The 15,877-nt window shown below is 47.3% G+C and overlaps 1 protein-coding gene across 1 annotated transcript in view; it reads right to left on the bottom strand.

Annotated features, from left to right (window-relative positions):
• Positions 1-2,382: 2,382 nt before the first annotated feature.
• The window catches only part of LOC107387671 (calcium-activated potassium channel subunit beta-4), a 37,181-nt gene continuing 23,686 nt past the window's right edge, over positions 2,383-15,877 (bottom strand). The window contains exons 3-4 of the mRNA XM_015962783.3: positions 4,222-4,349; positions 2,383-2,845 (exon numbers count right to left, since the gene is read on the bottom strand). Of these exons, the coding sequence (XP_015818269.1) occupies positions 2,521-2,845; positions 4,222-4,349 (453 nt within the window). The 3' untranslated portion in view covers positions 2,383-2,520. The remainder of the gene's footprint in view (positions 2,846-4,221; positions 4,350-15,877) is intronic.

Genomic DNA, 15,877 nt, shown 5'->3' with positions numbered 1-15,877 from the left:
GCCGGCATGAAACACTCAGAGTGACCCGTTAGAATCAGAGATAATCATTAAAGATGGAGCCACAGCTTTAAACTTTGTCGAATGTAGCAGATCTGAAGGGGTTAGGGTTTGTGTGAACGTCTCAGGTGAGGCGTTGGTCTCTGTAAACATCACAAGAACAGATCCAGAACAAAACTGGAAGCATGAGGGAGAAAGGAAGACAGTGAAGCTACATCAGTTCCACCTGTTCAGCCAGGATTCATCCGTTCATTGTGTCACCCTGTTAAAACTACATCGATGAAAGGTCAAGGGTCGGGAGCTTTCGTTGAGTTCTAGCTAAAAAAGAATCGGCTCAGGTTTAAGTCTGCAGGTTTAAATGGTAAACGGTCTGTTCTTAGGGATCACCCCCCCCCCCTCCCCTCCCCTCCCCAAGGCGCTTCACAACACAATCAGTCATTCACACGCTGGTGGGGATGAGCTACGATGTAGCTACAGCTGCCCTGGAGCTCACTGACAGAGGCGAGGCTGGCGCCAGCGGTCCGACCACCACCACCAGCAGGCAAGGTGGGTTAAGTGTCTTGCCCAAGGACACAACAGCAGCATTCTCTGTCCGGAGGTGGGATCGAACCTGCAACCTTCCGATTACTGGACAAGAGTTTCTGCTGTCCCCGGTGTTAGAATAGCATCTGTAAAACGACCCATCAGAACCAAAGTAAGCCTGAATACCAAGTCCCCGCGGTCCGGCCCGGTCCAACACCATCTGGACTTCATGAATTACTAATGTGATCGAGATTTTGACCTCAATAATGAAACGTTTGACTGAGATGCATAAATATGGCTGCCATCACCACCTTCACCTGGAGCTCCTGGGAAGAGCCGTTGCATCTCTCGTGTTGGTCTGTAGGATGAAACCAGATTCCTGCCGGTTCATCAGAACAAAACGTTCAGTTAGAAAAAACTCAGAACCGGATTTATCAGGTAAAGACACGATCAGGTCAGACAAAAGCTCGATTAAAGCTGCGATGGTCATTCTGGAAACAAAATACATGTTTTCATGCATCTGAACAACGTTCTAACGGTTGTGGAGATTAAAAAACCAAACAACTCATTCGAGAGGAGCTCGGGCTTCTAGTTAGGACGCCTCCTGGACGCCCCCAAGGTTTTCTGGACACATCCAACCCAGGACATACCGGAGGAACTCAGCTGTCCAGATGAGCTGGGGCTGCTGCCCCCACGACCCGACCCGGATAAGCAGCGAGGGGGGAGGGGGATGCATGGATGGAAAAACTTCATTAATAAAGTGCTTCTCCCACATTTGACTAAAATTCTCCATCAATAACAAGTTTGGGACCAAAACCAACCACCAGACCATCTGCTTTAGCAGCAGAACACCACGGGTGTGAGAGGCTCTCCGCTCGGTTAGGACAAACATCCGGCAGCAACCGCTCCAGACTACCACAGCCCCAAAAAGAAACACCATCTCAAGTCATGGACAACAAAAGACGTTTGGACCTAGAAAATGGAGCCTGGTGTTTAGCGTTGTCTCGTTTCCTCCGGCATTTAGGCTTCCTGGTTCTGGCAGAAGCTCAGTAGAGAAGATACCTGAGGGGCAGGGTGAGCGTTTAAAACCTAGCTTGTTCTGTAGATTCGCTGTAGCAGCTTTAATAAAATAAAAGCAGAATTTGACAGAATATTCAACTAAAGCGTTTTTTTAAATACGATGCAGCTCCTGATTAGAGCTGATCCTGAATCAGTTTCAAATGGACCTGTTGGTTCCGACTGAAACTAAATCAGCAAAGAAAAATAATTAGTTACATTACAGAGGAAGTCACCCCAAATCTACTTTTTTTCTGATAAACTATATAAACTATATAAGGTAAAATAGGTAAATAAGGTAAAAACTCTGCACTGCATTTGAATTTCAATCTGCCATCGCCATTGGCTAAGAGGTACCCTAGAACGTTAGCTGGTACCATATGATGTCACAATGTCGTTGTGAGCCTGTGTGTGTGTATTTGTTAGCGGCTCCGCCCTCTCGGTCTGCTAGCTAACAGCGTTTGTTGCATTTTTTAAACAGGAAGTGGGAGTGGAGTTAGACTCTGGTAGGGGTGACTTGCTGAAATCTCACATCCTACAGCGGAACTCTGTGAAGATAAATACATCTGATTAGGCTCCTCCCCCTCCCTCTCTGCTGTGCTTAGAGGAACTGTGGAAACACTAACGTGTAACCATAGCAACAACAGATCCTACAGACAACAAGCTCCAACTAACAGTAGAAGTCGTCCGTTTTGGGACTTTTGGTTCAGACTGAAGGTTTTATCTTTAAATGAAACGTGTAAATCTAGGGTTAGAATAAAGACCAGGACCAGGATAAAGTGGACTCAGCCAGAACCTTCAGAGGGTCCGGTTCCGGTCCTCAGATAGAGCAGAAGCTTCTCTAAAGGCAGCAGGGTGGATTTACCCTCCTCTTCATCTTCATCCTGAATCTGGATCATCAGACTCTGTAACAATTCCCTGTTTTAAATCCCATTCATTCCCATCTTAGTGTTCCCGATCGCGTCGCCTCACTGGAACCGCAAACAGCGGGAGGGTCCGTGATGGAGATGACGGCTCGGGGTCAGAGTTCATCGTTAAAAGGCCTTCAGCCTTGTTTCCATGGCGATCTGAGGCTGTGATGAATAGGTCCTGACACACCTCATAGGAACACTTCCTCTTCTGGAGGGCTTCAGCCCTGACAGCCAGAGAGCGGGCACACACCGTCAGGAGCACAATGAGCGTGCCCAGAAGGAGTGACACCATTGGCCAGAGGATGCAGTGCAGCAGGACGCTGGTGTCGTGAGACCGGCGCCACAGGACGTCGTCAGGCCTACGAATCACCAGACACACACAGGGTCAGTTTTCACATTAAAAGCCTGATCAGTTATTTTATTGTGACAGAATCAGGCAGGAAGCATAGGGAACAGGAACAGGAAATGAACAGCTGCAGTCATCTGTAAACTGGCTTTGGGAGTTAGGGTTAGAGCATTTTGGTAATGTGGTGGATTCATGAATTAGTCCTGTTGTGGAAATAAATGCGAGTCTTCCTACATCATTCCTAACCGGAAAACCGGACCCCAGCGGTCCAATCAGCCGCCTTCAGAACAGCAAAATAATGAGCTGCAGCTAAATGGTGTGTGTGTGTGTGCGCGTGTGTGTGAATCATTAAGAGCAGTGTGTTTCTGCCCCTTTGTTACCGTGGGAACCAGTCATGACTCCACGAAAAGGTCAGAGATGTTGGAACAGATCAGCTTACCCACCAACAGGTTCAGGCTGAACAGTTTCAGTGAAACGAACCTTTAAAATACTCGGATCAGACTCCAAATGTCCCTATTCTCTCACCGTAGACCTGCTCTGCTTCTGCAGAGAGGGAACAACTTCACTTGTTTTTATTTTCTGTTTGAAAATCATAAAAAAAGAAAAGCAAACTGGCAACAAACGGATCTGGAATGAACCCAAAAGTGTGTGTTCACAAATCAGCTGTTCAACAATGCCTCCTCAAACACCAACGTCAGACTGACTAAAGGGGCCGCTGGAGCTCGATGAGCTGCTCCTTCCGTTTAAAGGTGCAACAGGAGGCGTTTATCTGCAGCACGAAACGCTCTCCACACTGATGGCAACCGATGATAGAAACGTTTAGTCCGAAACTGAATCACATCTGAAACATCCCGTCATGGTGAACGTCCTGATCATGGAGACCGGATCCTGACTCGTCAACCAAGCTGCTCCTCAGATGCCCCCCCCCCCTCCTTTGTGTAACAACGGTGCGTTGTTGGCTCGGAGCTGACGAGGACTCCTGTTCTTGTTGGGAAACGTGCTCAGACCCAAGTTGAGATCTTTAGAAAAACTTTCAGTATTTCCTCTAACTTTGGCAGGGATGTGTTCCAGTTTTCCCTGTAAACGAGTTCCCGGTGGACTCCTCGTACGGAGCAGGCTCCTCTCTGTGGTGCAGAGATAAAAATAAAAGGTCACAGGTGAGCACCAGCTGGGTGTGCAGCAGCAGAAGCTCCTCTCATCTCCTCAGACTGGTACCGCTGCTGACTGGTTCTGTTTCACAGGTCGGACCAGATGAGCTGGTCATCAGCAGAGGTCAGTGGGGTCAAAGTTCAGGAAACGAGTGTGTGTGTGTGTGTGTGTGTGTGTGTGTGTGTGTGTGTGTGTGTGTGTGTGTGTGTGTGTGTGTGTGTGTGTGTGTGTGTGGCTCACCTCCTCTGCTGGTTGAAGTAGCAGGTGAAGAACTGAGTGTTGACCTCGTTGGTGAAGTTCTCCTCCCACCTCAGAACGCTGTCTATGTTCTTCTGGTTGTCCCTCTCACAGGGAGGGACGTACGAGCACTGGGACATAGAGGACAGATGTTAACATCTGCTAGATCAGATAAACGACACGGTTTCTGAGGGACAAGCCACTTCACTAACAATGCCTTCAGAAAATAGCTTGGGATTTCTCAGCAGGACGTGCTGTAATGGGGTCAGAACCAGCAGAAGGCTTACATCCTGATTGGCTCAAAGGGGGCCTACCTCTACAGGATTAGTTCCAATCATCATAACAAATTCACATTTTTACAATCCATAGCAGGAGGCTGATTGGCGCCCGGATAGAGGATGAAGTAGTTGTTATGACGATGGTGTGATTGGATGGTACAGAGACTAGGAGGGATGGGGAGTCTCAATCAGGAGGAAATATAGTTGAACTGATCTGTAGCTTGTTTACTACATTTCTCTGAAGGTCTCCCCACAGCAACTCAGTTAGTTTCTAGTTACCAGGGTGTTCACCTGAACAATAAATTGGCCTGGATGCCCTTCTCAGGAAGGGTCAGAGTCTCTACCTGCCTCTTAAAGTCCTTCTCTGACTCAGTGGTGGCATCAGCCATCTTTGATGGTGTGCTTTGTTGGGGCAGCAGCTCATCTGCTGCTGAGAGACAGAGTTTGGATAAGCTCCTTAAGAAGGCCAGCTCTGTCCTAGGATGTCCCCTCGACCTAGTGCAGGAGGTGAGAGACAGAAGGACTCTAGCAAAAACAACATGCCTGCTAGAGAATGCTGTATTAACCCAGGCCAAAGGAGCCCAACTGAATACGAAGGGCTGTACACGCTCCTACTTTTCATTTGGCCAACTTTTCTAAAGTTCCTTTTATTGCATTGGTCTTAATTAATAATCTAATATTCTGAAATCAATCAATCAATCATCAATCAATCAATCAAGGATTTATTCATAAAGGGCCTTCCACAACCCTCTACGGGAGCCCAAGACACTAATCACAGCACATAAAAAACTAGAACACATGAATGCCTACCTACCTACCCACCTACCTACGTACCTACCTACGTACCCACCTACCTACCCACACACCTACCTACCTACCTACCCACCTACCTACGTACCCACCTACCTACCCACCCACCTACCTACCTACCTACCCACCTACCTACGTACCTACCTACCTACGTTCCTACCTACGTACCCACCTACCTACCCACACACCTACCTACCCACCTACCCACCCACACACCCACCCACCTACCTACCTACCTACCCACACACCTACCTACCCACCTATCTAACTACCTACGTACCTACCTACGTACCCACCTACCTACCCACACACCTACCTACCCACCTACCTAGGTACCCACCTACCTACCTACCCACCCACCCACCCACCTACCTACCTACCTACCTACCCACACACCTACCTACCTACCTACCTACCTACCTACGTACCCACCTACCTACCTACCTACCCACCCACCCACCCACCTACCTACCTACCTACCTACCTACCTACCCACCCACCCACCCACCTACCTACCTACCTACCTACCTACCTATGTACCCACCTACCTACCTACCTACCTACCTACCTACGTACCCACCCACCTACCTACCTACCTACCTACCCACCTACCTACCTACCTACCTACCCACCCACCCACCTACCTACCTACCTACCTACCTACCTATGTACCCACCCACCTACCTACCTACCTACCTACCTACCTATCTACGTACCCACCTACCCACCCACCTACCTACCTACCTACCTACCTACGTACCCACCTACCTACCTACCTACCTACCTACCTACCCACCCACCCACCTACCTACCTACCTACCCACCTACCTACCTACCTACCTACCTACCTACCAACCTACCTACCTACGTACCCACCTACCTACCTACCTACCCACCCACCCACCCACCTACCTACCTACCTACCTACCTACCTATCTACGTACCCACCTACCCACCCACCTACCTACCTACCTGCCTACCTACCTATCTACGTACCCACCTACCCACCCACCTACTTACCTACCTACCTACCTACCTACCTACCTACGTACCCACCTACCTACCTACCTACCTACCCACCCACCCACCTACCTACCTACCTACCTACCTACCTACCTACCTACCTACCTACGTACCCACCTACCTACCTACCCACCCACCCACCCACCTACCCACCTACCTACCTACCTACCTACCTACCTACCTACCTACCTACCCACCCACCCACCCACCCACCTACCTACCTACCTACCTACCTACCTACCTACCTACCTACCTACCTACGTACCTACCTACCCACCCACCCACCTACCTACCTACCTACCTACCTACCCACCCACCCACCTACCTACCTACCTACCTACGTACCTACCCACCCACCCACCTACCTACCTACCTACCTACCTACCTACCTACCCACCCACCCACCTACCTACCTACCTACCTACCTACCTACGTACCTACCTACCCACCCACCCACCTACCTACATACCCACCTACCTACCTACCTACCTACCTACCTACCTACCTACCTACCTACCTATGTACCCACCTACCTACCTACCTACCTACCTACCTACCTATCTACGTACCCACCTACCTACCTACCCACCCACCCACCTACCTACCTACCTACCTACCTACCCACACACCTACCTACCTACCTACCAACCTACCTACCTAGGTATTCATGCATTCTAGTTATTTTTGATGTGCTGTGATTAGTGCCTTGGGCTCCCGTAGAGGGCTCTTTATTAAGATTTCAATTTATCATTTTAGTTCAACTTAAATTAATAATGAAGCTATTTTGGAGATAAAGAGATGCACTGACACACACTGTTGCATGGATCGTTTTTTTTTTTTTTTTTGAAGGGTGGGGGTGGTGGCACCACAGAGCATTTGTTCTTAGGGCACCTAAATGGCTAGCACCGGCCCTGCATTTAATAAATGATCATCAGGGAATGTCCAGTCCACATCCAGACAGACCCATCCTCTCTTCGGTCTCACGAAGAGTTCTGGTTAACAACACTCTCTCAGACCTTCTTTACACCTCCACTGGCACCCCACAGGGCTGCGTGTTGTCTCCTCTACTCTTCATTCTCTACACAGATGACTGTAGATCCATCCAGCCTGACAGTTACATGGTAAAATACGCTGATGACACTGTGCTCCTGTCTCTTCTGTCAGGCCCTACTGTTTACCACGGGCAGGTCCTGCAGGAGTTTGTGGACTGGTGTGACACTGCAGGCCTGGAGCTGAATGTGACCAAAACCAAGGAGATGGTGGTGTCCTTCTCAAACAAACAGAGAGCGCTGGTTACCGCTGCCTCCACCATCATTCATGGACAGCCAGTGGAGCTGGTTGAAGAGTATAAATATCTAGGGACCACCTTTGAACACCTCCTGAAATTCACTTCCAACACCGAGGACATTCTCAGAAAGTGCCAGCAGCGACTCTACCTCCTGAGGAAGTTGAATTCATTTGGAGTCAGGAAGGACATTTTACTGACTTTCTATTATTCTTTTATAGAGAGTGTTATCACATCTTCCATCCCCTGTTGGTTTTATTCTGTCAGCCTGCAGTATAGAAACCGTCTACAGAGCACCATCAAGGTGTGCTCTCGGATCATTGGACTACCACTGCGAAGCTTAACTTCTCAATGTGACCAGCATACAGGAAGTTTAGCACAGAAAATCATTAAAGACCCATCACACCCTCTTCATGCTGTTTTCGAGTGGCTGCCCTCCAAACGCCGACCTCGATGCCCGTGCTGTAAAACACAGAGGAGGAGAAGTTCCTTTGGTCCCAGAGCTGTGCTTCTTCTTAATTCTCAGTGCAGATAGGGGGCGTGTGCATTACTTGTATGTGTGCGTGCATGTGGTTACATGTATGCATGTGTATTTGTGTGTGCGTGTGTGTATGTGTGTGTGTGTGTGTGTGTGTGTGTGTGTGTGTGTGTGTGTGTGTGTGTGTGTGTGTGTGTGTGTGTGAGCCAAAGGATTACTCATTGTTGGCCATTCCCATGTGAGGTTATGACATGAATGTGTATTTAGGTTTTATGGGTTTTACAAACGTGTAAATTGGTTGTGTTTTTAGAAGTTAGAGATTTTAGTGCCGGCTGCTTCACAATGCCGTCTCGAGTTGCCCCTCGGGGACTAATAAAGTTGTCTTGAGTCTTGAGTCTTGATTAGCAGCAGCTGGGATGTTTATGCCTACAACGTTTTCCTTTTCTTTCTAACAACGTTCCTACTTTTAAGTAGCAGAGTCCTTCTCTTGTTTTGACATTTTGTTTCTTGTACTCCGGATCTATATTTCTGTTGGGCTGTCATCTCTCCTCAGCCATGGACCTGTCGGCACACCACAGGTTGGTCAGGTGCACGTGTCGGATGACTCGTCTCTTTGTTTCTCTCCTCTTGCCTGCTGATGGTAGTGCTATGCGCGCAGTGCACATCGCGGCGGTGAAGTGCGTCCTTGGCGCATTTGGAAAGAATGCATCCTGTTGCACAAAAAGAAGCTCCTCTTGAAGCACTTCTTCTGCTATCAGGAGGGGCGGCGCTGGTGGCGACTGTGGATGGTCCAGAATGCTGCTGCCAGATTTTTAGAGGGCAGGCGCAAGTTTGACCACATAATGCCTGTCCTGGCTGCGCTTCACTGGCTGCCCGTTGATGTTAGGATTCATTTTTAAATAATTTTATTAGTTTTTAAAACGTTAAATGGTTTAGCCCCTCCTTACTTGGTGTCACTACTTCAACCATACACCCCTTCATGGTCACTCCGCTCGGAGAACTTCATGCTCCTCTCAGTCCCAAGAACGCGCCTAAAGATGCGTGGTGATAGGGCTTTTGCTGTGGCAGGTCCTAAGCTTTGGAATAAGCTTCCTCTGAGCATAAGGGCCTCCACCTCTGTTGCGGTTTTTAAGGCAAGGCTAAAAACATATTTTTATGACCTGTCTTTTAACCTTTCTAACTAGTTTTATTGTTTTACTTATAGCGATTTTACTCATTGTATTTTTTCTGTATCGTGTGATATAATGTTTTATTTTCTGGACTTAATGTTTTATGTTTTTATTTGATCAGTGTAGCACCTTGGTGGCATCTCTTTGCCTGTAAGGCACGATTTATAAATAAAGTTGAGTTGAGTTGAGATGGTTGGTGTTTACTAGAAGATGGACAGATATCAGGTATCTTGGAGATTTCAATTAATAAATGAGCGGAAACCCTTAGAAAAAAAGTCCCAGCACGGTGAGTATCGGTACTGCGTACCGACCCAATTAAAGCACTGTCCACAGATGATGTAAATGAGACTTCAGGGTCATTTTTGCAAAGTATATACGGTATACACAAAGTAAGGAACCTTAGTGTTATCTTTGACCAGGACATGTCATTCAAATCCCAGGTTAAACAGGTTTGTAGGATTTCCTTTTTCCACCTTCGGAATGTTGCTAATATTAGAAGCATCCTTTCCAGGAGTGATACTGAAAAACTAGTTCATGCATTTATTACATCAAGACTGGATTACTGTAATCCATTACTCTCAGGAAGTCCACAGAATGTAGTTAAAAGTCTTCAGCTTGTCCAAAATGCTGCAGCTAGAGTTCTGATGAGAATTAAAAGAGAGATCATATCTCTCCTGTCTTAGCTTCCCTACATTGGCCGCCTGCCACAGTGGGTAGCAAAGGAGTACAAAACTGACCAAGAATGCAAAATAAAACATAAAAAAGACAAGACACTATATACAGCAGTAGTATATAGACACACACACAGTAATCATCATGGATAGGGGTTGTGAGACATTGTGGAAGTAATAATAAATAAAAAGCTGTTCTGCTACAACTATTTACTGTTCAAATGATGGATATCTTTAAATACAGGCATGTATGTAAGTACAAATGTACATATATCAGGTGTACTATACATGAAGTACTGACTGTAGAGTTGAAGTGGCTGACGCACTACATCAGTTCAATTCAAGTTCATTTATAAAGAGTCGACTCAAGGACCTTCACACAGCGGACGTTGTAGACTGGTCAGGGAGTACCTTGTGATACAACTGGAGCTAACCGACCCAACCCTGATCAGAAATAAAACATAAACCATATTAAACCTTCATGTTTTTAAACAACATCCGGGTAAAAAGCAGAGATTAAGGAATGACTCCACCTTCAGAGCGACATTCTGCTCATCTCCATCACCTGGTTGGTGACCCACATAAAGATGAACAATCCTTCAGCAGCATCCATCCGACAGGCTGGCGGCGAGGATGGTTCTGATCCAATCAGTCAGGTACACCAGCCTGCTGATGGGTTTGGAACCATGTGACCACCCCAATCCCCTCCCCCGAGGAGACGCTACACCTTTGCTTTGGGAAAATTTGCTTTATTTTCAAATCCAGAACCTGACAGCAGTGCTTTTCTAAAACCTCAGAAGTGAGGATCGGTTGTTTCTTCCTTGTTTTAACTTTGTTGCTTCTAGTAAATAAAGTAGTGAACAAGAGTATTTGTGCCTTAAATGTTTCTGTTTGACTGAAGATGCTGGTGAAGTGAACGTTAGCCTCCCGTCTGTCAGAGGCGGAGAGACGCGCTGGCCTCACCTCACCTGCAGCTCCTGTTGTTTACAGCATTAAGTCATAAATGAGGAAATGACTCGGCCACTAATTGCTCTAATGGACCCTCCCACCTGCCTCCACTTCCTCCCTTCCTGCTGGCACGCCGCGTGCATCTCAGTCAGACATTGTATGGGTCAGAACTTGTGATCTAGAACCGGTTTCTCTTTAAAGGACAGAAGCTGGTGGAGTTGTTCTGATTTACTGGATGAAAGAGAGAAAAGTCCTCAGCTGCTCCTCTGGAAGATCTCAGTAAATCTGTAGGGTTTGATAAGCATCACTGGTTTATCGTCGCTGAAAACAAAAGTGATCTGTTGTCCGGGAACGGTAGCACCCTCTGTGCAGCGGTAATAATAATAATAATAATAATAATACTAATAATAATAATACGTTTTATTTAAAAGCGCCTGTCAGGTCACCCAAGGTCACTTTACAGGAGAAGGAACACAGTACACAATAAAAATACCGATAAAACAACTAAAGGACAAGTAAACAGAATAAAATAGATGAAATCACAAACAGTTAGCGGTTCGGAACAAATGGGTTTTGAGTTTGGTTTTGAAGAGGTTGAAGTTATCGGTGTTTCTGATGTCAGGAGGGAGAGAGCTCCAGAGACGGGGAGCAGAGCAGCTGAAAGCCCTACTCCCCGTGGTGCTGAGGTGGAATGAGGGAATCACCAGATGGATGGAGGAGGAGGATCTGAGAGAACGGCAGGGTGTAGCAATGGTAATGAGAGGGAATATGGAATGGATGGCTTTGAATGTATGAAGTAGAATTTTCAAGATGGACCTGAATTTTATGGGAAGCCAATGAAGCTGCTGGAGGACCGGGGTGATGTGGTGGAGAGTGTCCGTTCGACTAATAATACGTGCTGCTGGATTCTGAACTAGTTGGAGTTTATGAGTGAGTTTGCTAGGGAGACCGTACAGAAGTGAATTACAGCAATCAAGGCGGGAGGTAACAAGGCTACTGACTAGGATGGCTGTAGCGTTAGACGTAAGGGAAGGGCGGAGACGATTTATGGATCGGAGGTGAAAGTATGCAGACCGAGTTATGTTATCGATGTGAGCCTGAAACGAGAGAGAGCTGTCGAGGATGACACCCAGACTCTCAACATGAGGGGTGGGGGTAACCGTGGTGTTGTCAATGGTTATGGAGAAGCTGTCAAGTTCTGCAATGTTGGACTTGGTACCGGCCAGGAGAAGTTCAGTTTTACTATCATTAAGTTTAAGGAAGTTGGAGGTGAACCATTTTTTTATTTCTGAGAGGCAGAGGGTAAGGGTGGAAGGTGGAAGGGTGGATTGGAGCATACTAGTCATGTAGAGCTGGGTGTCATCCGCATAGCAATGGAATTGTATGCCAAATTTACAGAATATATTGCCGAGGGGTAGGAGATAGATTATAAACAGAAAAGGACCAAGGACAGAGCCCTGGGGCACACCTGAGGTGACTTGGGATGGTTTGGAATAAAAGATTTTAACTGAGTGCGGCCAGTGAGATATGACTGGAACCAGCGGAGGGGGGTGTGAGTGATACCAAGTGAAGAGAGTCTATTTAGGAGGATCGAGTGTCAAAGGCCACACTCAGGTCAAGTGGAATGAGAATGGAAACGAGACCAGCATCTGCAGCAAGAAGTAAATAGTTAGTTATACGAATGAGAGCGGTTTCGGTGCTGTGATGCGGGCGGAAGCTAGACTGAAGATGCTCATAGAGCTTATTACATGTGAGATGGGACGGAGGTTATTGAAGTCATTAGGATCTAAACCAGGCTTTTCTGGTATGGGACTGACGGCTGCAGACTTAAAAGCAGAAGGTACTGTTCCAGATGTCACTGAGATCTGGAACAGTACCGGGTCCAGAGTGAGCAGGGTGTGTACGGGGAGCCTGAGTGGTCGTAGACCTACATCCTTGTCTTTAGGTTGTGTGTGTGTGTGTGTGTGTGCGTGCGTGCGTGCGTGCATGCGTGCGTGCGTGCGTGTGTGTGTGTGTGTGTGTTAATTATAAACAAACTGAAGTAATCCTTAGTCCCGAACAATAAGAGAACATGTTCTTAAATATTTACAGATTTTTTTTCCTGCAAATTAAATTAAATAAAATGAATAATAAAAAAGCTTAAAGAAGAGACATAAACAATAAAATGGATTGAGACAAAATCCTCAACATGAAGAAATCAAATTCCCAGAAACAACATGAGCTGATTGGCTCCCAGCATCCCGAGGTTGGACCATTCCCCTAAAGGTGAAACGGGTCAGAACCCCAGCTCAACTCGGCTCAACCCTACAGACAAGAATCGTGTCACCAAGAATAGAATAAAACAGATAAAACCAACAGAGTACAAACGACAAGGGAAGCACAAAATATCAGCAACAGCTAACCTACTAAGGTCAAAGCCAGATCATTAATTAGCTCTTCAGCTTCATTTTATAATCTGCCACTGATGAGGAGAGCCTAGCAGATAGAAGGAGTGTGTTCCAGAGATTTGGACCCGCCACCAAGAACGCCCTATCCCCCCCGTCTTCAGCCGAGTTCTGGGTCCAAGCACGGGCATGTGGCTGCAACGTTCACTGCTTTAAACACCAACATCTTCATAAACAACTTCTAACATTGGCAGGTAGCCAATGCAGAGCAGCCAGAATCGGTGTCCCATGTTCATATTTTCAGATTTTCACCCCCTCATTTCAACTCCTCAGGTGGTGATCAGCAGACTGGTGCAGCTGTGTGGGAAGGAGAGGGAGGAGGGGCGGAGGCTCATGTTTGGTGTGAATCTGTCCTGATGGAGGACTACAGGAAGCAGGAGGCGGCGCTGACTGGAGTCCTGAGCTACAGCTCCCTGCAGTACGCCAAATAAGACAGAGTTGCAGTAGTCGGTGCTCAACGAAGGCATGAACAACAGTCACAAGGTCCCGTCTAGTCAGAAATAGTTTTACTTGACAGGAGATCTGCCATTTCCTGGTCGTCCCTGACCCGGAGAAGGCATTCTACCCTTTTCTGACTCAAGACCATGGTCTCGGATTTAGAGGAGCTGATTCTCATCCCAGATGCTTCACACTCGTCTGCGAACCGCTCCAATGAGAACCAGAGATCATGTTCTGATGAAGCCAACAGGATCACATCATCTGCAAAAAGCAGAGACCTGAACCTCAGGCCACCAAAACGGATGCCCTCCACACCTTGGCTGCACCTAGAAATCCTGTCCATAAAGGTTATGAACAGAATTGGTAACAAAGGGCAGCCTTGGCGGAGTCCAACTCTCACTGGGAACGAGCCCGACTTACTGCCGGCAATGCGGACCAAGCTCTGACACCGGTCATACAGGGACCTAACAGCCCGGATCAGAGGGTCTGGTACCCCATACTCCCAGATTACCCCCAGAGGGCCCCCAGATGGACCCTACAGTCTCTGTTAGATTGTCTTGTTGAGGTTAGACGGTGGATGTTCTCCAACTTCCTTCTTTTTACTGACAAAAAGACAGAGGTTGTAGTTTTTGGTCCAGGTACTTTGTCTAGGGTGGGTGCATTGGACCTCGGTCAGCTCGCCCCATTCTTGAAACTGAGTGTGACGTCCCTGGGTGTTGTACCGGACGGGGATCTTGTCTTGGACAGGCAGATCAGTGCGGTGAATGAATCTAGTTTTTATCAATGAAGAAGGATCGCCAAGGTAAAGACCTTGCTGTCAAAAACGGATTTTAAAACAGTAACTCGTGCTTTTATTACATGAAGGCTTGATTACTGTGATTATTTGTACCTTGGTGTTTCACAACCCCACCTCTCACGTCTTCAGTCGGGGCAGAATGCTGCTGCACTCCTTCTTACTGGGACGACAAAGATGGAGCACGTTCCTCCTGTCCTGGCCTCACTGCACTGGCTGCCTGTTCGCTTTAGAATCCAGTACAAGGTGCTTTTAAATCTCTGCATGGCCTTGCTCCAGATGACCTCTCTGAGCTACTGGTGTTCTACTCCCTGCACGGTGTCTGAGGTGGGCTGATAGGACGCTCCTGGAAGCCCCAAAAACCAGACGTAAGCTCAGCGGTGACGGGGCTTTCTCCGTAGCGGCCCCTAGGCTCTGGGATGAGCTGCCTTCGAGAATTAGGTCGGTCTCTACACTGTCTGGTTTTAAATCTCTTTTAACCACTTATTTTTATGATTTGGCTTTTAACTCGGCATGGGTCTTTTAGTGTTTTATCAGTGTTAGTTCTCATGCTTTAGTTTTTATGTTGTGTATTGTTTTTTATGCTGGTGTAAGGTCCCGTACAAATGAAGCTGCCTCGCCTTGCCTGGTTTTGCCCAGTACCATCCTAGCAGTTAGCCTATCAGGGGATGGGTAGCCGTGGCCAGCAATCTCTTACCCTCAAGCGGCTCATTCTGGAAGGTACTGAAACTGAATACAACTGCTGAGATTGTTTTCTGTGAGAGGGATTCAGTGCATAGACATGAGGGGCAGCAGTGGCTCAGGAGGGTTGCCTCATGATCGGAGGACCGTATGACCGATCCCAGATTCGGGTATGGGGTATGCTGCTGTTGTGTCCTTGGGCAAGACACTTCACCCAGCTTGCCTGTGTTGGTGGTGGTGAGAGGGGCTGATGTTGAAAATGGTGGCCTCGCCTCTATCAGACTGCCGCAGCGCCACTGTGGCTACATTAGCTTACCGTCACAGGCGGTGTGTGAGAATGAGTAATGGAAAACTCTCCCAGGGCCTAGAAAATCCACTATTCATTTATTATTATGTTATAACTGAAAAAGGTTATAACATGTCCACTTTAATATCTTTAGATTGGCGTTCTTCAGCCAACAAAAAGAAACCAGAACCTTGATTTAAAGTCTCCGGAGAACATCTGGCGCTCAGAATCACGTCTTTTTCATAAATCTGATCAGTTCCTGTTTGTGAATCATCTCTCGTAAACAGAACCAGAGGGTCTGAAAGCACCATGCTGGTGTTTATCTTAATGTCACGTCAGTCACCGGGTCGGCGGG

This window comes from Nothobranchius furzeri, chromosome 1 (genome assembly GCF_043380555.1).
Source record: "Nothobranchius furzeri strain GRZ-AD chromosome 1, NfurGRZ-RIMD1, whole genome shotgun sequence".
NCBI classification, from domain to species: Eukaryota; Metazoa; Chordata; class Actinopteri; order Cyprinodontiformes; family Nothobranchiidae; genus Nothobranchius; species Nothobranchius furzeri.
This window is presented reverse-complemented; position numbering and strand designations above follow the sequence as displayed.